General features: G+C 42.5%; 1 protein-coding gene across 1 annotated transcript in view; it reads right to left on the reverse strand.

Moving 5' to 3' along the window:
- Positions 1-12,821: 12,821 nt before the first annotated feature.
- kif19 (kinesin family member 19) overlaps positions 12,822-21,420 on the reverse strand; it is a 226,481-nt gene continuing 217,882 nt past the window's right edge. Inside the window, exons 20-21 of the mRNA XM_068058707.1 lie at positions 19,407-19,511; positions 12,822-15,418 (exon numbers count right to left, since the gene is read on the reverse strand). Of these exons, the coding sequence (XP_067914808.1) occupies positions 15,267-15,418; positions 19,407-19,511 (257 nt within the window). The 3' untranslated portion in view covers positions 12,822-15,266. The remainder of the gene's footprint in view (positions 15,419-19,406; positions 19,512-21,420) is intronic.

The raw sequence follows: 21,420 nt of genomic DNA on the forward strand, positions 1-21,420 counted from the left end.
GTGATAACTAAATGCCACTGGACATTTTCACGATTGTGGTGCGGAAATTGCGGGCTTGAAAAGGCAACATTTGAGATTGTAATGTTATTAACCAGCCGTTAATTGTAGAAGAATACGGTGCACTTCAATTTTCATGGACTGAAGTAGTCTTTGGTCTCCTCCTCTCCAGGTGGATTTCTATACAACATACGAAAATAGTTCAGTACACGTAGCAACCAGTCTTTCAAAATTGATAATATTTTATTCATTTTGAATCATTTTCAACACAAATAAAATTGTGTAAATTTTGCACTGTATCAGATACAGAAAATAAATACACTAAAGTTTTAAAAAAGACAACAGGTATATTCTGTCGCTGGTTGGCCAGAGATAGTTTTAACTAGTATGAATATATTACCTTAGACATTGAGAATTGATCCACGTACCCAAGCTAATTTCTGAGCAAATAACTTTTACTACACAGAACTGTGAACTGCGGATACAAGAGCTTTAATTAGAATGTGTATCCTATCAGGAAATTGACATGAAATATAGATGTGTACGATATAGGCATGAGATCTTCTTCTTTGGTCTCCTTGTCTCGGGAGACAATGGGTAAGCGCCTGGAGGTGGTCAGTGGTTTGTGGAGCAGCTATAAAGGCCAATACTAGAGTGACAGACTCTTCCACAGGTGCTGCAGATAAAATGTGTTTGTCGGGGCTGTTACACAGTTGGCTCTCCCCTTGTGCTTCTGTCTTTTTTCCTGCCAACTGCTAAGTCTCTCCGACTCGCCACGCTTTAGCCCCGCCTTTATGGCTGCCCGCCAGCTCTGGCGATCGCTGGCAACTGACTCCCACGACTTGTGATCAATGTCACAGGACTTCATGTCGCGTTTGCAGATGTCTTTAAAGTGGAGACATGGACGGCCGGTGGGTCTGGTACCAGTGATGAGCTCACTGTACAATGTGTCTTTGGGGTACTGCCATCTTCCATGCGGCTCACATGGCCAAGCCATCTCAAGCGCCACTGACTCAGTAGGGTGTATAAGCTGGAGATGTTGGCCGCCTCGAGGACTTCCGTGTTGGAGATACAGTCCTGCCACCTGATGCCAAGGATTCTCCGGAGGCAGCGAAGATGGAATGAATTGAGACGTCGCTCTTGGCTGGCATACGTTGTCCAGGCCTCGCTGCTGTAGAGCAAGGTACTGAGGACACAGGCTTGATACACTTGGACTTTTGTGTTCCGTGTCAGTGCACCATTTTCCCACACTCTCTTGGCCAGTCTAGACATAGCACTGGAAGCCTTTCCCATGCGCTTGTTGATTTCTGCATCGAGAGACAGGTTACTGGTGATAGTTGAGCCTAGGTAGGTGAACTCTTGAGGCAAACAACACTAACAGCTTTCTCCTTAGTAAGATGTCTCAATAAATGATCTGACAAAAACACAAATCAAAATGATTGGAATACTAACACTGATGGCATACAATCTGTAACATAACGATGAAAAATATAAAATAGCAATTAGTTGTAAAGCTATGTTGGGGAGGAGACACATTTGTAAAGTTTCAGTCTCCTAAATGTGTTATTGCCCCTTTCAACCTAGAGATCATTAGATGGGACCACTCTAGGAACTGTTTAGAAAAAAAAACATAAAATATGAAATGGAAGCAGGAGATTGCATTTCTGAAGATTACTATATATCTATTTCTTGAATAATTACTAATAATGTATCTTCATACATTTGGAATAAACTATTTTATTAAATTAGGAGTCTGGAATGCGCTGCCTGAGAACATGATGGAGGCAGGTTCAATTGAAGTATTCAAAAGGGAATTAGACAGTTATCTGAAAAGGAAGAATGTGCAGGGTTATGGGGAGAGGGCAGGGGAATGGAACTGATCGAGTTGCTCTTTCAGAGAGCCAGTGAAGACACGATGGACCGAATGGCCTCCTTTCTGCACTGTAACAATTCTGTGATTCTGTGATCTCACTTCTTGGTTTTTTGTAAGATTATTTTTCAGATGGATTCCCAGGGATGTGTGTTCACCTCTGCCACATTAGCTAGGAAAAAGATGGGATGAATGGCATTTTAGTGTGAAAGACTCTCGATGACTTCTAAAGGTGCAGGAGGGAGGGCTTCAGATTCCTGAGACAATGGGATCGGCTCTAAGGGAGATGGGACTTGTACAGGCTCGACAGGTTGCACCTGAACAGAGCCGGGACTGGGTTCCTTGTGGGACGTTTTGCGAGTGCTGTTGGAGAGGGTTTAAACTAGTTTGGCAGGAGGATGGGGACCTGAGAGTAGACTCAGCTGGGTCAAAATCAGAAATTGAAATGGAAGGCGGAAAATTAATGGATGAGTCTGGAAAACAGAGGAAATGAGGGTTAGAAAATAAAACAAAGAGTTTGGCAGTGCTCAAGGGTATCTACTTCAATGCAAGGGATATAGCAAATAAAGCAGATGAGCTGAGGGCACAGTTAGACACATGGCAGTATGGTATCACAGCTATTGCAGAAACATAGTTTAAGAAGGGTCAGGAATGGCAGCTCAATGTTCCTGGTTACATAGTTTTCAGACGCGAGAGGGAGGGGGATAAGAAAGGAAGGGGATTTTGCAATTTTGGTCAAGGAAACTATTACTGCTATGAGGAGGGATGATATGTTGGAAGGTTCATCAAGTGAGGCCATATAGATTGAGCTAAGGAACAGTAAAGGGGCAAACACACTGCTTGGGAGTGTACTATAGATCCCCAAACAGTCAGAGGGAGATAGAAGAGCAGATATGTAGCCAAATTTCTGAGAAGTGCAAGAACAATAGGGCAGTAATAGTAGGGGATTTTAATTACCCCAATATTAATTAGGATAGTTTTAGTGTGAAAGGAATTGAGGAAGCAGAATTCATGATATGCATTGTATGTAGCAAGTCCAACAAGAAAGGGTGCAGTTTTAGACTTAGTTTTAGGAAATGAAGATGGGCAGGTGGAAGGAGTGACAGTGAGAGAGCATGTTGGTGGTAGTGATCATAATTCAGTCAGTTTTAACATAATTATGTAAAAGGATGGAGATAGAACAGGAGTTAGAGTTCTCAATTGGGGCAAGGACAATTTTACTAAATTGAGGAGTGATTTAGTGAAAGTGGACTGGAAACAGCTATTTGAAGGTAAATCAATGTCGGAACAGTGGGAGGCATTCAAAGGGGCGATTCAAGGGGCTCAGGGTAACATGTTTCCACAAAGAAAAAGGGTGAGGTGGCCAAATCTAAAGCCCCATGGATGTCAAGGAGCCTACAGGGTAAGATAAGGCAGAAAATAAAAGCTTATGGCCGACACCGAGAACGCAATACTACAGAAAGCTGAGAGGAGTATAGAAAGCGGAGGGATGAAATCAAAAAGGAAATTAGGAAAGCAAAGTGAGGGCATGAAAGAATATTGGCAAACAAAATCAAGGCGAACCCAAAGAAGTTTTATCAATACATTAAGAGTAAGAGGATAAGTAAGGAGAGAGTTGGGCCCATAAAAGACCAAAAAGGTAACCTATGTGTAGGAACGGAAGATATTGGTATGGTTCTTAATGAATACTCTGTGTCCTTCTTCACAAAAGAGGGGGATGATGCAGATATTATAGTTAAGGAGGAAGAGTGTGAATTATTGGATGTGATAAACATAGGGAGAGAGAAAGTATTAATGAGATTAGCATCCTTGAAAGTTGATAAATCACCAGGGCCAGATGAAATGTATCCTAGGCTGTTAAAAGAAGCAAGAGTGGAAATAGCAGAGGGTCTGACCATCATTTTCCAGTCCTCACTGAATACTGGTGTGGTGCTGGAGGATTGGAGAATTGCTAACATTGTACCTCTGTTTAAAAAGGGAGCAAAGGATAGACTGAATAATTACAGGCCAGTCAGTCTAACCTCAGTAGTGGGCAAATTATTGGAATCTGTTCAGAGAGACAGAATAAACTGTCACTTAGAAAGACACAGGTTAATCAAGGATAGTCAGCATGGATTTGTTAAGGGAAGATCTTGTTTGACCAACTTGATCGAATTTTTTGAAGATAGATGAGGGTAGTGCATTTGATGTGGTCTACATGGATTTTAGCAAGGCTTTTGACAAGGTCCCACATGGCAGACTGGTTAAAAAAATAAAATCCCATGGGATCCAGGGAAATGCAGCAAGATGGATACAAAATTGGCTCAGTGGCAGGAAACAAAGGGTAATTGTTGATGGCTGTTTTAGCGACTGGAGGGCTGTTTCCAGTGGTATTCTGCAAGGCTCAGTACCAGGTCCCCTGCTTTTTGTGATGTATATTAACGATTTGGACGTAAATGTAGGGGGCATGATCAGGAAGCTTGCAGATGACACAATGTTTGGCTGTGTGGTAGATAGCGAGGAGGATAGCTGTAGGCTGCAGGAAGATATTGATGGTCTGGTCAGACGGGCAGAAAAGTGGCAAATGGAATTCAACTTGGAGAAGTGTGAGGTAATTCATTTGGGGAGGTCAAACAAGGCAAAGGAATACATTATTAAAGAGAAAATACTGAGAAGTGTAGAGGAAATAAGGGACCTTGGAGTCAATGTCCACAGATCCCTGAAGTTAGCAGGACAGGTCGATAAGATGGTTAAGAAGGCATATGGAATCTTTTCCTTTATTAGCTGAGGTATAGAATACAAGAGCAGGTAGAGCATGGCTACCCGACCCAAACCCGACGGGACCCGACGAAGTGTCGGGTTCAGGACGGGTTGGGTCGCTCTTCTGGGTCTGGCATACAGGCTCGGGTTGTGACAGCCAGGACGTCAAGGCGGGAAACACTCCGCACTAGTCTGCAGTGAGCAATTCCATCCAAAGTACAGCACAACCTCTTCAATCGAGTTGATTATATTCTGGTAGTCGGGTTGGGTTGGGGTGGGCACGGGAAAAAATGAAAGGACTTGGCCTGGTTCGGGCTCGGGTCGGATGTGGTTCTGTCAGGCTTGGATTGGGTTTCATTTACAGACCCAAGCCGGCCTTTAAGAGCAGGGAGGTTATGCTGGAACTGTATAACTCATTGGTTAGGCCACAACTTGAGTACTGTGTGCAGTTCTGGTCACCTCATTACAGGAAGGATGTAATTGCACTAAAGAGGGTACAGAGGAGATTTATGAAGATGTTGCCAGGACTGGAAAAATGCAGCTATGAGGAAAGATTGGATAGGCTGGCGTTGTTCTCCCTGGAGCAGAGAGGCTGAGGGGAGATCTGATTGAAATGTACAAAATTTTGAGGGGCCTGGATAGAGTGGAGGTGAAGGGCCTATTCACCTTAGCAGAGAGGTCAGTGACGAGGGGGCATAGATTTAAAATGATTGGTAGAAAAATTAGAGGGGAGATGCGAAAAAACTTTTTCACCCAGAGGATGGTGATAGTCTGGAACTCACTGCCTGAAAGGGTAGTTGAGGCAGAAACTGTCAACTCATTCAAAAGGAATCTGGATATGCACCTCAAGTGCTGTAATCTGCAGGGCTATGGACCAAATGCTGGAAGGTGGGATTAGAATAGGTGGATCGTTTTTCGGCCGGCGCAGACACGATGGGCCAAGGGGCCTCTTTCTGTGCCTTAAACTTTCTGTGATTCTATGAAAGTGCTTCAGTCCAATTTATGCCATTTACTCATCCCACTGCATAAATTTTACTGAATTCAGAAAGCTGTCTCATATTCAGACATCTCTTTTTACAATTCGAGAACTAAATAGTCAAGTAATTGTCAGCCATTCTTGCAGAACTGCAGGAATGGTTTAAAATGGTCCTTCTAGCAGTACTCTCAATAATGAATCTTTCCTAACCAACATCACTATATTAGTCACAAAATGTTATAGCACAGAAATGAGCAACTGGTCCATCGGGTCAGTGTTTTTCCGCTCATGACCACACAGACTTATCCCATTCCTCTGCTCACTCCCCTTATCCTCTAATATTCCTCTTTTTCAGGCAATTATCTAACTCAAATATAGTCTTAAGCTGAGACTGGTTCATGAAGACTTCTGACTTGTGTTCATTGTGAAACAAAGCTCTCAATGATTACAGAATGAGAGATACTGTATTTTCCTTAATTGCATGCAATCATTTTTTGGATAAGCGTGAACTTTTTAAATACTCAAATCAAAAGTTATTTACAGAGTGGCAAGAGGAAATAAAGGGTTACTTAAACCCAGAAACAAATAATTCAAATACCTAATAGGACCCCTATTAGTCCAGAAAAAAACTGAAAAAGCTTCAAGTTAATTAGATTTGCAAGCCAGATATTATGTTGTGAAATTAAAGTCTAAAAAAAACTGTAAATGCTAGAAATCAAAAATAGAAAATGAAGTTCTGCTGGTAGAGGAGTTTTTCTATTTACAGGCTCCAAACCTATTTAATGCTTCTTTCGAATAGGAATAAGTATGTTTGTGTTTGACTTTCTGCCCCCGCCACCTCCTTTTTGTTTTGTTCAGTCCTGTAAGCAAGCTAACTTATCTACAAATTTCCAGTTCAGATGAAATGCCTACATCTGAAAAGTTAACTAATAATTTGTCCATATAGCTGTGGACAGACCTGTGTATTCCCAATATATACAGATATATCTGCATCTAACTTAGGGAATTACACTGTATCGAATAGCCAAGATCCAACAATGATTCCACAGGAAACTCATCCACTGTAAAAGTACAGGTACTTCTACATCAGAAAATACGAATTTCATTATAAAACGTTTTCAAAAGATAACCTTAGAAAAGAGGACTGCATCCATAACATAAATAACAACATTTACTGACATAATTTGCATAATTGTACCACATCAAATAATATGTAAGCACTTTAAATTCATTAAGGACAAACCTCTAAGGCAAATATATAGAACAGACAAAAGAATAATAAACAGAAGTAGCTCTTTACCATACACACAAGGAGTGAAATGTTCACAGGCACGGAGTCCATCCCAGGGCAGCTTAACATATCCTCTATATTGCCAACAATGTTAGTTCATGATGGGGATTAGATATTGTGAAATATGTAAACATTACCAATTGTAGACAATAAATTTATTAAACTGTTCCAATATTTATGTGAATGAGGATTAACTGTCAGAAAATCACTCCAGCATATGCACTGTTAACTCAACCATGATGGATTGATTGGATACTTCTTTCTGAGTGCTGGTAATTTGTCATCAGGAATCAATAAAAAAAAATTAAAGCTAGTAAGCATGACCCAAAGTCATATCAGAAAAAACTGGGCTATCAACTGTGAATGATTAAAAAGTATAATTAATGCAATAGTCATATTTATTAAACATGGAGATCTGTAAATGAACTTGAAATATACACCCATTCAATGAGCTGATATGCGTTTCGTCACATAACGCAAATATGTCACTATTATGACCAGGTGAGAAAGGTGTCTAGGAGTCTTTTACTGCCTTCACCTGGTCTTATTGTAACAGGGTTTAATTTTAAACACATTGTGTTTGCTTTCCCTCTTTGTGAATCCTTGTTCACAGCTTTCCAATTAAGACAAAGAAATGAGCACACCAGGTTTTCTTTAGGTTTAAAGAAGAAAAGTGACATTTATTAAAGCTTAGGTTTAAACCCTAATTCGGTTAACACCTATGGATACACGCCGCACCTATTCTAGAATGCATACTCGATACGCACATGCAAATGGAGACAGAAAAGAGAAGAAAAGTAAAATGGAGAGGTTTGAGGCAATCTCTGAAGAGGTTCTTTTTACTGTGCTTCGAGCTCGCTGTAGGATCCTTGATTGTAGGTAGTCTTGCTTTTCGTTGGGGCCCAGTATTCTACTTAAACCTTGTTCACTGTAGGAGACTTTTCTCTCTTGGGGTTCATATGATTTCAATGGTTTCTGAAGCTGGTCAGAGTGAGATGAGAGCATACAGGAGCGAGGTGTTCTCAGTCCAGGAGCTAACAGCCTTCTGATTTCAAATTCCCTGTTGGAAGCTCAAATTCAAAAAAGCTTCAACAGTCAGTCATGTGACCAAACTGTCCCGACCACGTCTGTTTGTGTATTCAGCCATCTTAGTAGTTAACCTGGAATGTTTCAATGTCCAGTAATCAAAAGTCCATTGTGGATTAAATTAGAACAGGGAACAGCTCCTGTGTCCTTTGAAGGACTTGTCTGTTGATATGCTAATGTCTCTCCCCAGCCAAAGTCTGCAATTGTTATTTAAAGCAAGTTCTTTCTTCACCATCAGCAGTTTAAAATCAATGTTCATATGGTGAAATTACTTTTGCTCATTCTTGGCAGGTGGGGGCTTGCCTGACAGTCACATTAAAAGAAAACTCCTTTTACACACCCAAAAGTTTTCTAGGAGTGTATTCACTGCTCTTCTGCATCTATTTTGTTCCTAGTAAGAATAAAAGTTGAGTTGTAGTGGAAAACGTTTTATTTTAAATTGTAAAAAAGACGATTATAGCAATTATCTTGAGAAACTCAAAAGAGGAAGAAGTTGGGTTAGAAACAGTTTGTACTGTAGTCTGGGAATTCAGACAGAGTGAGTAATTCATCTCTAAAGCCTGTCTTCTGATGGTGGTCCAAAACTGCCATAGAGCAGTGTTGCCCAATATGTTGGTGTCATGCAGACCCCCCACCTGCCAAGAATGAGGCACATTAATTTTGTCATATGAAAATTGATTTGAAAACTGTTGCTGAAGTGAAGAAAGGACTTGTTTAAAAAAAATCATAGGTCCTTGGCCGGACAGACATTTGCATATTAACAGACAGTGCTTGTGGAGACAAAGGGGTTTGTCCAATTAACCCACAATGGACGTTGAGCGCCAGACATTGAAGGTGAGGGAGCTCAAATTTCAGGATGGATGCTGGTATGGCCGAATCCACAAACAGACATGTTCAGACCAGCTGGTCACGTGACTAGCCTGCTTGGCAACCTGGTTTTTCTGAATTTTACAAACAGTTTGAACTGAGAGACTGCGGTATGCTCCTGGACTGAAGAAGACCTCTCCTGTCTGGCTCTCCCTCTCTTTCTCATGGAACTCCAAATCCACTGAAGTCACATGAACCCCAGGAGAGAAAGGTCTCCTACAGCGAACAAGGTTTAAGAGGAATACTGGGCCCCAATGCAGAGCAAGATCTACCTACAGTCAAGGACTCAACAGTGAGCTTGACGAACCGTAGCAAAAACCCTCTTCAGAGATTGCCTCAAACATTTCCACTTTATTTTTCATGTGCTTTTATCTGCCTCTATCTGCATTTTTATCGCGTCTGCATGCTAGCATGGGTGCGTCGCGTATCCGTAGACGTTAATCGAATTAGAGTTTAATTTTAATAAAGTTCAACCTTTTTTCTTTAAACCTAAGAAAGCCTGTTTGGCTAGTTTCTTAGCCTTATAATTGGAAGTTAGTGAACAAGGATTCACTAACAGGGAACTAAAATCATGGTGTGTTTAAAATTAAACCCTGTTACAGTAAGAAGGTGAAGGCTGAGAGGGAACCCGAGACACCTTGCTCACCTGGTCATAACAGTTGGCCACGAGCTACATATGGCAAATTCTATTTCTGATTAGTGAATAAAAAATGATGGACACTGTCGAGCGCATGTGATCTCAATACTCATACTCACATTGGGTATCCATGAGTACTTTAACCTTTGTGTCCGTTAGTTGGTTAAAATAGCAAGACAAAAAGCAGAGTGTGCAGGTGTTTTTTGATTGTTCTGAGTGCTTTACTTCCTTGCTTACTAAATGGTAATGAATGCTTGCTAAGTAAATATATACCCGTGAAGTACATTTCCCTATATTGTGTGAGTCTATGTAGAATATTTTCTACAAAAATTGGCTCATGTGGTTAAAACGGTCTTGCTGTAGCCACACCAGTGGCTCTTCAGAAAAGTCTATTGGACAACACAACCACAGAGACCGATTTGGTAATAATTAAAATATTTGCTATTATACAATATCCAAACCTGCAATTCTAGTACATACAGCAGCACAGAGGCTTTGCCTCCAGAAGCATTTTTCATATTGTTTCATGTTAACATTACAACCATTCAGAACAATTGAATTTTGACTATTTGAAACTACAGCCTCATGAACCCTAGAATGATTCACTAAAATACGTTCTAATGGAACTAAGGATGGAGCTTGGTCTTATGAGTTAGTGTAGCAATGTCCAAAATGTGTGTGTGTTTTGCAAGATATTTTTGGCTTGTTAAATATGGAGAATATTATCTTTTACTAAACATAAAAAGGATGCAATACAAATGTATATTTTTCTTGCAGATTGACCTGGATACAGAGAAAGCATTCCCGTGGTATTTTGTTATAGTACTTCGGTTCCATTGCTCAGTGAGAAACAACAAATAAAGTACAACAAATGCAGGTATCCAGGTACTGTAAGTGGATCAACAACCTAGTCCCAACCTAAAGGTCACAGTGGTGTGGGTTTTCACACTCACTTTCTTGCCTCATAGTATAGGTCAAGTGGCCACTAGGCCACTGATTGGACAGAAAGCAGATATACAAAAATGACAGTCAAATTCACTCCACTGGACTGTTCTTCCCTTTAGCCTATCACTGAGCAATAGTGACAAGGTTTTGCCTAATTCTGTGACCCAGACTGTCCCACCCCACAGGAAATTGATGACTTATGATAACAGTCTACAAGGGATGAATAATGTTAATAGCTGTAGGAATGATTATGTATTTTCAAAACAGAACTTTAATTTCCAGCCCTCCCATGCTGGGTTACATCTTTTTAGTATTTAAAACATAACCTTGATCCTGAACAGCTTATTTATTGACAGTAAAATTTAGAGAAACCCATTAAGAGGAGGAACAGTTTTTATTTACTTTGTTTTATGTACATCTGGCTTAATATCATGTGATTTACTTTAGTAAGGCAAAAGAGCCCTCTTATTGCTGGTAGTTGCACTGATGAATAACCAAATGGTGAAATGAATAGAAATCTGAGTACAGGGTGCAATTAGACCTTCAAATTCAAATGTAATATCTCTATGTGACACTAGACTTGTTGGATCTCAAAAATAGAAAACTATAGATATGAATTTTCAGGTTGTATCAGTATATTAAAGTTTATTCTATGAATGTAACATTTTACATTTGTAAAATAATATCGTTTCAATGTGGAATGATTTTTCCGGTTCGCATTTTTAATGCTCATTTCTATTCGTTCATCTTTGCAGTTACGTTGGTTCCATTACTTAGTGAAGAACAAAGAAAAACACATGTGCAGTGATCCAGGTAGCTCAACAACTTACTCCCAACATAAAGGTTATGGGTTTGAGCCTTTTACACCTACTTCATACCTGAGTTGGGGAGGTCAATTGTCCCCACAAGCTGTTGATTAGGCAGAAATCAGATACATAGTCCAACTCACTCCACTTGACTGTACTTTCCTATCACTAAGCAATATTGTCAATCCCTTGCATAATTTAAAAACTATCCCACCCTCCAACCAATTAATGCTTCATGACAGTAGCCTACATTCCATTAAAAAAACAAAAACTCAGCAAGAAAGATCAATCCATGGCTTACAAGGGAAGTTAAGGATGGCATTAGATTAAAAAAAGAGGCTTATAATGTTGCAAAGAACAGTAGTAAGCCTGAGGATTGGGAGTGCAGCAAAGGGTGACCAAAAACTTGATAAAAAGGGAAAAAAAGAAGAGTAAACAAAGTAAATGTTAGTTACTTAGAAACAGAGACAGGAGAAATTCTCATGGGGAATGAGGAAATGGCAGAGACATTGAACAAAAATTTGTCTTCACAGTAGAAGAGACACATTACATACCAGAAACAGAGGGTAACCAGGGGCTAATAAGAGTGAGGAATTTAAGGAAATTAATATCAACTAAGGAAAGGTATTGGAGAAACTTAAGGGACGAAAAGCCAACGAATCCCCTGGACTTGATGGGCTACATTGTAGGTTCTAAAAGAGGTAGCTGTAGAGATAGTGGATGCACTGGTTATGATTTTCTGACATTCCCTAGATTCTAGATTGGAAGTTTGCAAATGTAATTCTGCTCTTCAAGAAAGAAGGGAGAAAGAAATCAGGGAACCACAGGCCAGAAAGCCTGAAATCAGTCATCAGGAAAATGCTTGAATCTATTATTAAGCAAGTCTGAACAATGCACTTACAAAATCATAGTATGATCAGGCAAAGTCAACATGGCCTTACGAAAGGGAAATGGAGTTTGACAAACTTATTAGAGTTTTTTGAGAATGTAACTAGAAGGTAAATAAAGGGATTAGATAAAGTGGGATAGGCTTGATGGCTACTTGCCGGCTGTCATGGACACGATGGCCGAATGGCCTCCTTTTGTGCTGTAAATTTCTATGATTCTATTGGCTGAAATTTATACTTCCGCCGCCGTATTGGCGGTGGGCGAAAACAATGGCGGGCCGCCCGTGTGGGCCACACGTCGCGGAGCTGCCGCGCTATTAAGCGCGGCGGCTCATTTAAATAGCCAGGGCGGACTGCCCACCCTGCTGATGTAGAGGGGGCAGGCAGTTTGTTCCCGGCAATGGCGTCAGCTGCCTTTGTGCAGGCGCTGATGCCATTTTTAAAGGGCTTCGAGCCCTATTGTCAAATTTAAATATTAAAGAAGCAGTTAATTAAAAAATTAAATAAATGTCTCCTGCCCCTCTCCCACCCCCACTAACCATAGAATTAAATACTTGCCCTCTCCCCCCAAAACACTTACCTTGTGCACCACCCTTCCCCCCCCCCCCCAAAGTGCATCAACTTTACATTTTACCCCTTACCACCATCACCTACACCAATGAGATGACTGTGACCATGCTTCCATTCCCCCCACACTGAAAAACTTACCTGCTACCCCCTCCCCACCAGTGTTCTGCCTCGGATCCCCAAGCGGCAATCTAAAGGCATGGGAGTGCCAGCCACTGGCACCAATATCGCACAGGGACAGATGGTGGTAGTGAGAAGGTAATTTATTTCTTCATTTAAATTTATTTCCATATTTAAATTTGGCTCCTGTCGCCGAGCGGCAGGGGGGCTGCCACAAGGACTCGCCGCAATTGCTAATATCGGGCCAGGCCTGCCCGACATCGAATCCCCTGGCGGGTCTCTGGTGAAGGCATTGTCCAGCACGCAACCCACCCCACCCCCACCATGACCCCCGCATCGGGAGGGGGGGCGGGGGGGGGGGATGGTTCTGTAAAATTCGCCCCTACAAGAGGAAAACCAGTATATGTAGCATATGTGGGATTTCCAAAAGGCATTCAATAAGTTGTACACAAAAGGCTCATACTCAAGTTAAGAACACATGGAGTTGGGGTAATATATTAGCATAGATAGAGGATTGCTTAATAGAGAGGAAGCAGACAGTAGGGATAAAATGGGTCATTTTCAAGTTGCCAGGCTGTAACTAGTGGATGGCTGCAAGGATCAGCGCTGGGGCCTCAGCTATTAATAATCTATATTAATGACTTAGACGAAGAGACCAAGAGTAATGTATCTACGTTTGCAGTCGATACAAAGCTAGGTGGGAATGTAAGCTGTGAGGAGGACACAAAGAGCCTGCAAAGAGATATAGATAGGTCAAGTGAATGAGCAACAAGATGGCAGATGGCGTATAATGTGGGGAAGTGTGAGGTTATTCAATTTGGTATAAGAACAGAAAAGGCATGAAACCTCTAAATGTTGTTGCTCAGAGAGACTTGGGAGTACTTGTACAAGGAAAACAGAAAGTTAGCATGGAGGTACAACAAGCAATAAGGAAGGCAACTGGCATAGTGGCCATTTTTTGCGAGGGGATTGGAGTATGAGAATAAAGAAGTATTGTTACAATTGTACAGGGCTTTGGTGAGACCACACCTGGAGTACTGTGTGCAGTTTTGGTCTCCGTATCTAAGGAAGGATATACTTGCCTTGGAGGCGGTACAGCAAAGGTTTACTAGATTAGTTCCTATGATGAGAGGGTTGTCCTACGATGAGAGGCTGAGTAAATTGGGCCTATACTCGCTGGAGTTTAATAGAATGAAAGGTGATCTAACTGAAACATACAAGATTCTGAAGGCACCCGACTGCTAGACACTGAGAGGTTGCTTCCCCTGGCTGGGGAATCTAGGACACGGGGGCACAGTCTCAGCATAAGGGGTCGATCATTCAGGACTGAGATGAGGTGAAACCTCTTCACTCCAAGGATTGTGAATCTTTGGAATTGTCTACTCCAGAGGATTGAGCCTGCTCCATTGTTGAATATATTTAAGCTGAAATAGACAGATTTTTGGTTTCTCGGGGAATCAAGGGATATGGGAATGGGTAGGAAAGTGGAGTTGAGGCAGAAGATCAGCCATGATCGTATTGAATGGCGGAGCGATCTTGAGGGGAAGGATGGGCTTTTTCTTATGTTCTAATGTTTCAAGGAGAGAATAATGGGTGGGCAAAAAAACTAAATTAAAATAAATGCCACTTAAAGGTAAGTTAAATTTCCTTTCGCAAGATGATGGCTTGAAATAGATTGCTATACTTAGCCAAAAAAGGTGCCTATAAGATAAATATTCATCGATCGTCAATTAACATTAGCTGTATCTGATGCACAAGTGACATGCAGCTGCCACTGAGCAGAACAACTCATTTGTTTATGCTTTTGGTCCAAAACACAATTAATATTCTTGAACCTACTTGCTGTCTGATCTGCGTGCTCATTCTCTTCCAAACTGGAACAAGAATTAGGCATCAGCAGTGCACTTGTTTAAAAAAATCATAAATTCACAGAGTCTAGTAAAAAAAATGAAACATTTGGTTCTCATTAAGCTTTATAATGACACTGATTTTGTCAAAGAATAAAGTATACTTTTGTATTTTGATTCCTTAAATTGAGAGTGCAGTCCAAAATTGTGGACAATGTTGCATTAATGCTCATGGAGAAATATTTGAGTCCATTATTGTGGCAATTGGCAGCAGGATTTTTTTTTCTCTAGATAAATCTAGGTAAAGGATAAACATTGCAAAGCTTGAGATTCCTTTACTTATTATGAATAAAAACAAAACACAAAACACCTTTCCTTAAAATACATCCATAACAAAAACAAGTGAATCCACTGATTTAGATAACCAAAAGATACATTAACAGAAAATATGTGATCCCAAATATTTGCAACACCACCTATGTTTCTGCATTGTTTTCTGTTCTGTTTTGTATATAGTCTATCTTATCCAACCAGTGAAGGCTTCCTTTATTCCCCTTTCTTCCAAATGAAACCAAGAATGTCCTGTAGGTTTTCAACACAGGCTACATAAAAAGTTCTATCTGTTGCTGAATTAGTGTTTCCTAGGTCTGACATCACTCTTTCCATTTGTCACTGTGTAGTTAAAATGTGGCTGAGGGTTACGGTTCAGAGGCTTCTTGAAGTTTCCAGGCTGATTGAGCATAGAAGTTGAGCTAGCCACATCTGATGCTGCAATTGTTGGACCTGTGTTAAAAAAATGGTTTGTAAGTATTCATTTCAACAGTAGATAATTTAAAAATTATTATTACTGTCCCCTTCCTCTCTCCGACATACACCCTCCCAACAGCAGGAAGAGAACACACTTCAAGCTACAGATGCATGTTTATAACTGTCAGCTTGCTCAGTTGATAGCACTCTTGTTTATGAGTCAGGAGACTTGTGAACATAATCCAGGTACTTAGTTTAGTGCAGTATTGTGTGAGTATTGCATTTTTAGAGGTGGTGTCTTTTGGATGAGAAGTTAACTAAAAGTCCTTTCTGCCTGTTCAGTATCCCACTGCAAAATTTGAAGAAAAGCAGGAAATTCTCCTGGTGTCCTGATTAACACCCATCCCTCAAGAAATACCACTGAAATAGATTAACTGGTGACTTATCTCATTGTTGGCTGTGGGACTTTGCTGTGTCTGCATTGGCTGCTGTGGTTGTTTACATAACAGTGACTGCACTTTAAAAAAGCAATTAGTTGAAGTGCTTTGAGACATTCTGTGAATGTGAAAGCTTCTTTATAAATGCAATTCTCTTTGGTTCTTGCTGGCAGCACAGCTCTGTATGAATCACCATCAGCCACTGTGGTTGCAAGTAGAGAAAGATACATATCAGTTTTTCCTACCCATAGTCAGAATGCAATGCTTTTATTTATTTCCAGGTGTCTTGCTGACGACTGAAAATAACTCGCTTAAGTTCTAATGTTTTTTGACAAACAGCAGGCAGCCTTAAGGCTTGCATCTGTAATGATTAAATTGGGATGGCAGTGCTGGACTGTCTGTACTGATAGATTACTTCATATAAATGTGTTGTGGTTCAGTAATTACATATGAAATTTGAGAAGGTCTTTTGGGTCCTTCTTCCTCTCTCCAGGTAATTTGTCTCCGGAACCCCTTGAAGTTGTTCACTTCAACACCCTCCTTTCACCCCATTATCACGTGGATTAGAAAGTTCCAATTTCCCTTCTTGATGCCAATTTATTAATTTTTAATTTGCATTCCCTGATATTTTGAATAAATGATAAAATAAATTTAAGGAAATTGTTCGTCAGTTACTTTTGTAATCTAAAACCTTCAATGAAATCACTTTGGAATTTCCACATTTCCAACGAAAACAAGCACAACTTCCTTAATGTTTCTTCATAATTTAAATTCTTGATATTCAGAATCATCTTTACCATCAGAAATCACTTTCAATTTCAACCACAGCTATTCCAACACCATTGTCCTGCCCACACACATATTTTATTTAACTAGTTCTGTAGCTCTGTGGTTGCTCCTCAAATTTAGCTGTCCTTCAACCTCCACTTTAGTATTGTCGGCAAATTTTCTGAGTTTGCACCGTGTCTCTGAGTGAAGTCATTAATATAAATTGGAGCTAATAGGAGTATTAAGTGCTGATGCATCCACAGGATGTATGCTCTAATAATAAAAACAGAAGTTGCTGGAAATATGCAGCAGGTCTGGCAGTATTTGTGGATAGAGAAACAAGAGTTAACGGGGGGGGGGGGGGAATTTTATGCACTCCCCTGCAGTGGGTTTGGAGGTGGGGAGAGCATAAAATCGGGTGGGATGGTGGCAGGGGAGACCCCCACCACCTTCCTGCCTCTGCCTAAATTAAGTCTGGGGTGGGAAGGCCTGTGAGGGCTTCATCCCACTTCTGCCACAATTAGCGGGCGGCCCTGTTGCCACATGGGAAGCATGGCTGAAAAAACTGCATTCTGCTGGACAGTTCCAGCAGGTCGGGGGGGGGGGGAACGGGGGACGGGGAACAGGTCCCTCGTTAAAAGGCACTGGCCTGGCATCGGGAAGAGGGGGAGGGCCCCACTTAGAACCACCCACTGTCCTTGCTAATGAACCCCCCTACGCATCTGTCCCCCACGACCCCCACCCCGCAAGATCCCTCCCAACCTGACCTTCCTGTGGCCTGGGTTCAGCACTGCTCCAAGGCCTCGGGTTCAGCAACAGCCACCGCCTTCACTGTGGCACTGCTCAGTGAAAGAGATGGCTTCCTCTGATTGGCCGACAGCTCTCTGAGGGCGGGATCTCCGGCAGCGGGGTCCTTGATCCCGTGGAAGGCCCAAAATTGTCCACTTAAATGCCTAATTGGCACTAGATTTGGCGGCCTCCCACAGCAGAGGCAATGCGGGGTTTTTGGTGTAATTTTTCCCGGACTACGAGACTCCCATCACCAGGATAAAATCTCGGCTAATATTTCAGGTCTATGACCTTTTATCAGAAGTGGCAAAAGTTAGAAATGTAATAGGCTTTGAGCAAGTGCAAGGGGGGAGGGGAATAAAAGACTAAAAGAGGTGTGTTATAGGGCAGAGGGCAAGAGAAATTAAATGACAGAGGTGTCATGGAACAAAAGACAAAGGGAGTGCTAATTGTTGTAGTAAAAGACAAAGCGTTAGTCCATGTGCTTGTCTTAAACTTGTTTTTCATGGTTTTGCTTTCGGAGAGAGCTGTTCATTATTCTGCCATAAACATTCTCTCCGGACTAATGCTTTGTCTTTTACTTTCTTTTATTAAAGTGACTCATGACAATGCAGTGGCTGGCTGATGTCATCAGAGGGCTTCAAGCTGCGCACATGCTCAAACGGTCTTCTGCTCTCAGTGAGATGCTGCGCATGCGCAGTCTACGTCTTGCCAGGACTAATTGGCGTATGCGTGGGAAAACGTCATCGCATAACGCCAACATTAACTACTCCCCCCACTCAGCTACTCTCACCTGTCCCACTGGCCACACTCCCCCATCAGCTCCAGGCCTCCATGCTGTCTCCCCCTCCCCCCTCCTCCCCATCAGCCGCTTCCCCCCCTCAGCCGCTCGCTCCTGACCTCGCCACTGCTCCCCCACCCCCGGTTCCCCTCGGCCGATTGTTCCCCGCTTCCTGTCCCCCCCACCAACTGCCACCTGCTCTCAGGCCACTCTCTCCCCACTTCCCCACCCCGCCTCCAGCTGCTATCTCTAGGCCGCGCCACTTCCCTCCTCTCAGCCAGTCACTCCTACGTCGCTCCATCGCTCCTCATGGCCCGCCTTGCTTTTTCAGGCGGATGAGAACGATCGAACGTGGGAGCTTGTGGCCGAGAGGAGGGAAGTGGCACGACCTAGAGCTAGCAACTGGAGGTGGGGGGAAGTGGGGAGTGAGTGGCTGGAGAGCGGGGTGGCGGTGGGGGCGGGAAGCGAGGAGCGGGGAACAATCGGCCGGGAGGTGGGGGAGGAGTGAGCAGCTGAGGGGTGGGGGAGGAATGGCGAGGCTGTAGCGAGTGCTTAAGGGAAGGCAGTGGGGAGCCAGTGGTGAGAAGACAGACGCAGGAGGGGCCGATAGAGGGGATTTTTGGGTTGAATTGGTTTTTTGTGATAAATTGAGCAGCACCATCTTTAATCCTGGCAGCTGCCTAAACGATGCAGACAGTGATGTTTCAGTAGAAGAGCCTGCATTTGCACATGTGCTAGTACTGTGCCACCTAGTGGTTGCGTTGTCAGCAAACACAGCCTTGTTTTATTCGGTCATGGGATGCGAGCATCATTGGCAAGTCAGCATTTGTTTCCCATCTCTAATTTTCCTGGAGAAGGTGGTAGTGAACTGCTGCAGTCCAAATGGTGTAGGTACACCCACAGTGCTGTTAGCAAGAGAGCTACAGGTTTTTGACCCAGTGGCAGTAAAGGATCGGCGATATAGTTTCAAGTCAGGACGGTGTGTGGCTTGGAGGGGAACTTGCAGGTGGTGGTGTTTCCATGCATCTGCTGCCCTTGTCCTTCTAGGTGGTAGCGGGTGCAGGTTTAGAAGATGTTGTCAAAGGAGCCTTGGCTAGTTGCTGCAGTGCATCTTGTAGACGGTGCACACTGCTGCCACTGCTGGTGGTGGAGAGATTGAATGTTTGAGGTGGTGGATGGGGTGCTGATCAAGCAGGCTGCTTTGTCCTGGATGGTGTTGAGCGAATTCCACAGAGCTTTGTATTCTCACCTCTGACCTTCTTCTGTACTGCCAGCCCTCTCCCATTGGCATTTCTCTGGTAGATGGTGCTGGGTGGTGTACTGACTACCTCCAGCATCTGAAGGTCACTCTCACCTACACAATGCAATACAGACAGACAGCTTACTTGTTTCAGTTGTTCGCACAATGTATATGGGCACTAAAAATGAAATAACCATTTTAAAAAAATCACCACATGGTGATAGCTGCTGGGAGAACTACTAAAAGAAATTCTTTATTTTATGTCAAATTTATTTTCTTCATTTCTGTAAAACAACATATTGCAGGAGATAGTATTTCATGTGGAAATGTTGGGCTGGATTTTACTAGTCCCGTGACGCCGTGGGTCGTGGTGGGGAGGCCCATAAAATGCTAGTGGGAGCAGACCGCCAAGACCCACGATGCCATGAAGGTCCCACTAGATATTACTGGCGGCGGTGAGGCCTCGGTGTGGACTCGAGTGGCTGGGCCTTCATTAAAATATTTAAATTAGGGTAATAAGCATGCAAATGAACTTACCTGCCACCGGCAGCTGTCCCACGCTGATTTTACAGCCACTGGCTGCAACTCGCACGCCTTCGGAACTCTGTACAGAGTTCCGAGGCGAGACACTGGTGGGGAGGGGGGAGGAGTCAAATTATCAGGGCGGGTGGGGTAGTGGGAAAAAATGCTTTTATGGGTGTGGGGATGGTGGGAAGGGGTTCAGGGTCAAAAGGAATAATGTTTGGTGGGGGGCGGAGGGGGGGGGGTAATGGTTGCAACTGATAACTAATTTTGTTTGGGGGGATAGGCCAAAAAACTAACTTGCATGGGATGTGGGGGGCAAATCTTTATTTAAATTTACATACAACCGGCACCTTTAAAAATTTAAATTTGTCCTGAAGGGCTGGAAGCCCTTTAAAAATGCACCGGTGCCTATGAAGTTTGCCAGACGCCGTTGTCAGGGACGTGGTGGCCACCTCCTCTACGCCATTGGGGGCAGCGGCTCCACCCCCTCCATTAAATGAGCCCCCCCTGCATAATATCGCGGGGGTTCTGCGGCGGCACCTCCGTGTTGGAAGGCTGTCGACTTCACAGCGCGCCACTGCAGCGTGCGGCATGCCAATAAGATTCAACCCGTTGTGTCCAGAACAGAAAGTGATAAAATATGGTGTTTGGGAAGGTCATTGGTTTTGTGTCTATGTAAGTAGTGATGAGGCAGTGTAGAGCATGTGGTAAAACAATAAGGAGGTAATGTGAACCTGTGGGTTTGATCTATGAGTTATTGTGGTGAACTGTGTGGGTTAGAAAGAATTGAGTTGGAGGGAAGTAAGTAACAGTTAAGGGATTAGATACTATTTAGGGTAAGGACAGTAGGGATAGGTATGTTGAATAGTTGAGAGGAGTTGTCAATGAGTACTGCAAAGGGAGGTATCTGAGGAGGAGTGCAAAGTTTGCCTAGGGGTTAGTGGATATTGGGAAATGCCTCATACTTTGCAGAATGGAAGGCAAATCTTAATGTTTGCCTATACTGTTGCCTCAGTTATATACAGATGCTCATGTAAGTTCCATTGTCTTTAGTTACCAAGAAATATTCACTTGAAATATTTTAGGAAAATGGTAAACTAAATTAAAGTGGAGGAGGAGTGCAAGTAGGGAGCTGTTGTGGGATTGCTCTTTTGCAGCATGTATTTTGAGGATGGTAGTGGGGTGTACAGGTAGGCTGGAGTGAGGCACAAGAATGGATCTGAAAAGATGCAGCATTTATCTGAGCTGCAAAGCACCATCAAATTAAATACCTTAAGATTTGCAGTTCTGAGTTAGAGAACAGGTTAAGAAGAATCACAATAATACCTCAGATAGCGGAAGTGTTTACTGCAGGTATGATTGTGTGTTCGCACTGTGTGATTAATGTTGGGGTACAAGAGACACTGAAATGTAATTAATCATCACAAAATCTCAGGGAATTTGACAAAGAGGGTTAGGAAACCAAGATAAACATCTATTTACAGTCTTTAAATTATAG

This window comes from Heterodontus francisci, chromosome 26 (genome assembly GCF_036365525.1).
Source record: "Heterodontus francisci isolate sHetFra1 chromosome 26, sHetFra1.hap1, whole genome shotgun sequence".
Taxonomy (NCBI): domain Eukaryota; kingdom Metazoa; phylum Chordata; class Chondrichthyes; order Heterodontiformes; family Heterodontidae; genus Heterodontus; species Heterodontus francisci.